The 7749-nt window shown below is 47.6% G+C and overlaps 1 protein-coding gene across 1 annotated transcript in view; it reads right to left on the reverse strand.

The window, feature by feature from the left end:
- GUCY1A2 (guanylate cyclase 1 soluble subunit alpha 2) overlaps window positions 1–5517 on the reverse strand; it is a 506039-nt gene extending 500522 nt beyond the window's left edge. The window contains exon 1 of the mRNA XM_027563856.1: window positions 5127–5517. Within this exon, the coding sequence (XP_027419657.1) occupies window positions 5127–5426 (300 nt within the window). The 5' untranslated portion in view covers window positions 5427–5517. The remainder of the gene's footprint in view (window positions 1–5126) is intronic.
- Between the last annotated feature and the right edge of the window lie 2232 nt (window positions 5518–7749).

The following is a 7749-nucleotide window of genomic DNA, read 5'->3' on the forward strand; positions in this document are numbered from 1 at the left end:
TTTTGCTACTTAAATTCAAGCTTCCCTTCCTTTTTCTTTCCTCGCTGTTCTTTATTTCTTGGACTAATCCTCATGTAAGTAGCTTTCCTCCCTTTACATGCCATCCTTGCAATTCTGTTACTTTTCTTCCTGTCATTCCGCTATCTATAGCTTCCGAAGTCTTCAAAGCCGCCTGTAATGTGCCTGGAGGGCTATAGTCCTTGGGGTCACAAAGAGTTGGACGTGACTGAGCAACTGAGCACGCAAACAAATGTTGTAACAGCTAGTAGTGCTCAGTCAAGAGACCTAAGAAAGCCTTGCCCCCAGTTAATTTCTGAGAGTATCTTCACTGATAGGCTGACATTAGCAAACCCCAAACTGAGGTCAAAGTGACAGGGGTCTAAGCAATCATCATTCATAAAAATAAAATGAAAATAAAATGAGATCCCAAATGTACCCTTGACGCAAAAGGTCCCAGCTGTTTCTTCGTATGTGTTCCCAAGTAAATTATTTCAAAATAAATAACATAATAAGTGATTTATACCAGATCTTTAGGATTATTTTTCTCTTTATGGCTGCATCCCAGAGATCTGCAGTGAACAAAACCAACCAAAGTGGAGGATAAAACTTCCCCTAAATATCTCCGCAGCAACCGGAGTTCTTATATTTTCCCTCAATACAGTTTACTTAGAATAAAAGCTATAATTAAAGTTTCATGAGGTTGAAGAATGCGAAAGTTTTATTTGGCATTTGTATCACCAACGCTTTGTACAATACTTGCCACATAGCAGACCCTCAAGTATTTTTTAACAACTAAGTGGAAAAAATAGTACTTTGATGCCCCCACTTGAGAAAATAATCTACTTTCCCCAGTTTTAAAACTCATATGTCCTTGCTTTTTATTTCATATGCCACTGTGAGAGCTTATTCAAAACTTATTTAACTTATATGCAGAGTACATCATGAGAGACGCTGGGCTGGAAGAAGCACAAGCTGGAATCAAGATTGCTGGGAGAAATATCAATAACCTCAGATATGCAGATGACACCACCCTTATGGCAGAAAGTGAAGAAGAACTAAAGAGCCTCTTGATGAAAGTGAAAGAGGAGAGTGAAAAAGTTGGCTTAAAGCTCAACATTCAGAAAACGAAGATCATGGCATCCAGTCCCATCACTTTCATGGCTAATAGATGGGCAAAAAATGGAAACAGTGACAGACTTTATTTTCTTGGGCTCCAAAATCACTGCAGATGGAGACTGCTTACTCCTTGGAAGAAAAGCTATGACAAACGTAGATAGCATATTAAAAAGCAGAGACATCACTTTGCCAACAAAGGTCCGTATAGTCAAAGCTATGGTTGGAGTCATGTATGGATGTGAAAGTTGGACCATAATGAGGGCTGAACCCCAAAGAATTTATGTTTTCTAACTGGTATTGGAGAATACTCTTGAGAGTCCCTTTAACAGCAAGGAGATCAAACCAGTCAATCCTAAAGGAAATCAACCCTGAATATTCAAGGAAGGACTGATGCTGAAGCTGAAGCTGAAGCTCCAATACTTTGGCCACCTGATGGGAAGAGCCAACTCGTTGGTAAAGAACTTGATTCTGGGAAAGATTGAAGGCAGGAGCAGAAGGGGATGACAGAGGATGAAATTGTTGGATGGCATCTCTGATTCAATGGATTTGAATCAGAGTTTGACAAGCTCTGGGAGATAGTGAAGGACAGGGAAGCCTGGTGTGCTACAGTCCATGAGGTTACAAAGCGTCAGACATGACTGAGTGACTGACTTGGTGACTGAACAACAACATTGAAAGCTTGACGATACCTGTCTTCATAGAATGTCAGACCAGGGAGAGGCTTTAAATGTAATAATTTACAGAAAAGAATGATCCTAGATAGTAAAAGTGATATACAGAGTGACATACATGTATTTAGTTATCCAAGGCACAATGAATGAGAACCAGGTCTCCTGAATTTTGTATTTTTTTTCAATTTCATCAATTCAATTTATTTTTATTATTGAAATGTTATGAAGTATCATAACCTGTATAGCTAACATCAATGCAGCTATTAGTATCTCTTAAAATACCAAAAGCCTGAGTTTGAATATTCCATTGACCAAATTACTAGCTGAATTACTTGGCAATATCATAGTATTTATTAAATGTATTTCCATTTCCCTACTTGCAAAGTATTCTGAATAAAAAAGAAAGAAATCTCCAGTGATCAAGACAACATTCCACAATGAGACCACTAAGAAGACAAGAGCTTCCACAGCAATGCAAGAAGGTTTGCAAAACTCAAGAAGGTTTAAAACAACTAGAAATTTCCATCTAAGAATGCTCTGATAATGGCTATTCTCAGAGTTTTTTGGGTTTGGGTTATTTTGCTTGTTCATTCGTTTTTAAGTTGTTCAGCTCTAATGAAAGGACACTGGATAAGTGTTGGACATAAGTGTTTCCAGAGAAGTTTAGAATGCTGACAGCGTAGGAGAACAAATTTACAGTAATTTTTTGAAGCAGTGTTCTAGTTTGCCAAACAAAAGAAAATGCGGGTAGAGAACACAGAGTAGTCACTGCTTTGAAATATATTGTTTTGTGTTACCAAGTCCACTGTTGATATGGTGAGTCAATGAGAACCGGTTTATACATGTCTTCGGAAGTTGGAATTGTTACACTATATTCACCTATATGTTTCCAGCATTATAGGTGAAAAAGCTTTTTCAAAATATAAAAAATTACAGAATGGAAAGTACATACAGCTGTTGCTTATTTCTGATTATCACAATTATTTTCAAATTTGTTATCTAAACACCTGATTACATGTTTTTTTTTAATCTGGCAAAGAGCCAAAGTCATTCAAATTTTACATTTTTTAAAGGGTAAAAGTCAGAGACTGTTTCTTCCCTCTTATTTTGGCAGTAAATAGTAGCATTCAATTTATTTTATCTACTTCTAACATAAGTCATTGAGAGTAGTCTTATGTTAAACTCGCATTACCAAAGGCACTTCCACAACTTTTGAAAAATTTCTAAATTCTGATTTTTAGGGAAAAAAAAAAACAAAAACCCTCCAGAATTATCAAAACAATTCCCACAAAAATCTAATACTTATCTTTAGTAAAATTATCACGTTACATATGAATCTGTTACAATGAAGAATTAGTATATTGCACAAATGTTGCTTTGGGCACTGACACAAAACTACATATGCACAGGATTACTGGACTCCTTTTATAAAGGCTTAAGTTCAACAATTTGCAACATCAAATAGTTCCTAAAAGTGTGCTTCCTCGGAAATATTTGCATTAATAATAGCAAACAGTAGCTAACCTATTTTGGGTTTTGTACCTAGCTTATCAATAGAAGAAGTGGCAAAAGGTAATTGAAGGGAAAATGCACAAAAAAGGAAGATGACTGAGACAGTAGTCTCATTGCTAGAGGAAAAGGCCATACTCCATTAAGGCAACAGCCCCAGGATACTTGTAGGCCTGTCTGGTACAAATCCCCGGTCTCTGGATCCAATTCTTTCTCAAGGTCCTCCTACCATCACTGCAAGAGTACTTTCAAAAGGGAGACTCAAGAGCAGGCAAACAAGTTCAATGTTCAGATTCACTTTGAAAACTTTAAAGAAGTAAAAGTCTCCAAGATGGGCAGCTAAAAGTGCTTTCAGAAGTTGAAATCCTTGTAACCAATCAAGGTGCAAATAAAAATCAGCTTTAGTTTGACAGTGAATCTCTTTAGGATTCTGTCTGCAATGGAGTTCCTTCAAAACAGAGCTCATACAGTCTAAGAAAGACTGAAACAGAAGTCTGGCATTACTGCAAAGATTAAAAGTCAAGAGTAGCTGAAATGCCTGACCAGGAATGAGGCAGAGTGCTCTGGAAAGATACCAAGAATCATAGGGAGTCTGGAGTACACCTGGAACTGATGATACAGCCATCCCTAATGAACACAAGTTAGAGAGAGCTAGGCAGGCATTCGGAGAAGGCAATAGCACCGGGCTGCCGTCTATGGGGTAGCACAGAGTCAGACATGACTGAAGCGACTTAGCAGCAGCAGCCAATACTCTTGCCTGGAAAATCCCATGGACGGAGGAGCCTGGTGGGCTGCAGTCCATGGGGTCGCTAAGAGTCGGGCACGACTGAGCGACTTCATTTTCACTTTCATGCATTGGAGAAGGAAATGGCAACCCACTCCAGTATTCTTGCCTGGAGAATCCCAGGGATGGGGAAGCCTGGTGGGCTGCCGTCTATGGAGTCGCACAGAGTCGGACACGACTGAAGCGACTTAGCAGCAGCAGCAGCAGCAGCAGCAGCAGCAGGCAGGCACTTATTCATTCAACAGATAGTTACGCAGGGCCTAATATAAGGAAACTGAAAAAATGAGGGAGAATGCACTAAAGAATCCAGGGGACAGAGTGTGAAGGATGAGGTAGGGGTGCAAGAAAGAGAAGACAGGTTTAGAAAACCAAATATCCGGGTTACCGACAGAAGAAGACTGAGCCAATAAATGACCAGTAACCAAGAAAAAAATACACGAGGTGGTGAGAAAACAAGAGATGAGAGGGCTCTTCATCAAAAAATTATCTGACAACCGGTCCCTAAAGATTGAGAAAAGGAATGCAACCTAGGAAGGCAGTTAGCTTGCAGAATTCAAATTTGTCAGAGAAGGTCATGCTAAGAGCAAGAGTGTCGGGGGGAAAAAAAGAGGGGAAGAGTTTCCTGGAAGGGAGCAGGGGTTCCTGTGGGATGCTGGAGAAGAGAGGAGGCACAGTGCTTGGAAAAGTTTTGGGGAAAGAAAACAGGTGGGTGAGAAGGAGCCGTCGAGCCATCAGGGTGACTGCGACGAAGGAGGTTGCAAATGCTGGGGGTGGGCAGACAGACCTTTGAATCAGGAGGCCCCCGGAGGAGTGAAGTCTCACTCCATGCCCGTATCCCAGTGCCCCCTTCCACTAGGGCCCAAAGTCCAGGTCTCTCCCGGGGGCCATCGGGAACTAGGCCGGGCTAGGCCCCGCCACCCCGCCCCCCTCCCCACACACACCCCAGCGGCGGGGCTCTTGGCACGCGGCGGGACCAGCCTGGCGCCCACCTGCCCGGTCCGCGTCCTTCCACCCGAGGCTCGGCCCTGCCCCTCGTCTCTACTCACCGAGGGCGCCGTCAGACGGCTGATGCTCTCGCCCAGCGAGTCCAGGTTGACCCGCCTGCGGCGCTGCGCTCGCCTGGCCCCGGCTGTGGCGGCGCTGACTGCGGCGGCGGCTGCTGCGCCGGCCGCCGGGGCTCGGGCGGAGACGTGCGCCGCTCTGGGCTCGGGCAGCCCGGGCGCGCTGCGGCCGCCGTTCCAGCAGAGCCTGGACAACGGGCACTCCGCCTCCTCCTCGGGGCTGGTCTCCAGATAGTCCGAGCCCAGGGAGCTGAAGGACTCGGACGAAATCTTCCTCCGAGACATGCTGTCGGCGCTGCGGCGGCCGAGGCGGCGGCGGCGGGAATACGGGCGGCGGCGGCGGCGGCTGCACCGGCGGCGTTAGGTGCGCTGCGACCGCGGGGAAACGGGGCAGGGCTGCTCGACCGGGAGGGCGGCCCCGGAGCCGCGGAGCCTCGAGAGCCGACTGCTCATGGCGGGAACTTGCAGCGCCGCGCTGCCCTGGGCCCGCGTTCGCCGGCCGCTGCCGCCTCGGCGCGCGCCTGGACGCGTCTCCGCGGCTGCTCTCAGCTCGCGGGGAGGCTGCGAGTGAGAGCCCGGGGGCGGCCGGGCGGGGAGGCGGCGGCCGCGCGGCAGCGGAGGCAGAGGCTCGCGCCGCCCGCGCCGCCCGCGCGCCCAGCTCGCCCCTGTTGCCCGCCCTCCGCCCGCCAGTCCCTCCCACCTCCCCTCGCCGTGCCGCCCGCCTGCTCCCTCCGCGCGCCCCCTCCTCCGCGCCGTCTCTCCGCAGCCGTCACGTGTTGCCTTCGCACCCACTGGAAGTCTCTGCCTCTGTGCTGTCGCCACGCTTCGGGAGCAACGGGGACACTTCGGCGTCCTCTGAGCGCCACCCCAGCTCCCGCCATCCCCACCTCCTCGCGGAAGAGGCAGCTGAGGAGCAGACGGGGCCCGGTGGGCCCTGAGACAGGGGGGCACCCGACCGGGACGGAACACCTGCCTCTGCAGCCGCCTCAGGGAAGCCTGAGGGCGTGGGACTGGGGGTCCATCATTTAGAGTCCATCATTGACCTTTCCCTCCGAGTTAATTTGGGAAGTTCTGAGGCCAGGGGGAAAGGCCGAGGGGTCCAGCCCGCCCATGCCCAAGGAGTCGCTTACAAGGGAAGGGGAGGGCCAACGTGTTGGTACCCACCCTGCTGGAGCAGCAGCTAGTGAGGACGGGTGTTCTCGGCCGAGGCTGCGTGGGCTTGTAGATAGCCCAGAGCCGAGAGGCAGGGAATGAGGACAGCGTCTGCTTGGGCAAGAGCTCTGTTGCCGAGCGTCGGCCTGGCTGGGCGAGCCCGGGCTCCTGGCCCCTCCGCCTCTGTGCTGGTGCTGGACAGCTCCGCTGGCCACCTGCAGCCGCGTTTGCAGGCGTAGTCCTTTCATAGACTCCACCACCTGGGAGCCGGGGAATGACACTACCCTGTCCTTCATTCTCCTGGAGCTTTGCTCCAAATATGCGATCTGTTCGGGCTAAGCTACAAATGTTGCTCGGAAAGCCAAGGGGAGTGAAAGACTTTTCAAACCCCAAGAACAGCGTCCCAGGTTTGCTGTGGAGCTGCTTCATTCCAAAGCTTGTGCTGTGCTGTGCTTAGTCTCTTAGTCGTCTCCGACTCTTTGCGACCCCATGGACTGTGTAGCCCGCCAGGCTCCTCTGTCCATGGGGATTCTCCAGGCAAGAATATTGGAGTGGGTTGCTATGCCCTCCTCCAGGGGATCTTCCCAACCCAGGGGGCGAACGAAGGTCTCCCTTGTTGCAGGTGGATTCTTTACCGACTGAGCTACCAGGGAAGCCCCATTCCAAAGCCTGCCTCTTGGCAAAAGAACGGTGGCGCTTAGTGCCTGTAGTGCCTGTCCCCATTGTGCTTGCTTTAGCTCCAGGAAAGCCTGGAACTTGTTCTAACATTGAGATGGGCAAATAAGGGTCCCCGGCTGTGCTTCCCTCTGCAGCAAAGCACCTGAGCACGCTCCCCACCATTCCCCTTCCCTGGAAAAGAAAAGTTGATAGGTTCTGGCTTTCGCTCCGCTCCGTAGAGATACAAAAGCAAAAGCAGTTTTTCTTTTAAAGGTTCTTCCAAGGTAAAGACAGATAGGTTTCTGGATTATGTCTATTTTATAACTAACAGATAAAACAAAAACCCTTTGCTGCAACACAACCTCAGTTTGCTTTTAATTCTAAATCTTCCCGTTTGTTTATGAGAATGTCTGAAGATTCCTTTTACATTTGAGGAAAATGCCCTCAAATTGATTCAGAGATATGCCTTAATCAGGTTTTAAATAGGTGTTAAAGATATGAACTTGCATATTACCAGTCACATACTTCCCTTCAAATACATATATATGTATATGTGTGTGTGTATATATATATATATATATATATCTCAGTTCAGCTGCTCAGTAGAGTCCAACTCTTTGCAATCCCACAGACTGCTGCATGCCAGGCTTGCCCTTTGAGTCGGTGATGCCATCCCACCATCTCATCCTCTGTTGTCCTATATATGTATATATTCTTTCTCAGTCTGCTAATTGCTAACTACATAGTTTCTCCTCTTAGTAGAGGAAATCAGGCCTCTTTTTAAAAATAATAATAATAG

The sequence above is a fragment of the Bos indicus x Bos taurus genome, chromosome 15 (assembly GCF_003369695.1).
Source record: "Bos indicus x Bos taurus breed Angus x Brahman F1 hybrid chromosome 15, Bos_hybrid_MaternalHap_v2.0, whole genome shotgun sequence".
NCBI classification, from domain to species: domain Eukaryota; kingdom Metazoa; phylum Chordata; class Mammalia; order Artiodactyla; family Bovidae; genus Bos; species Bos indicus x Bos taurus.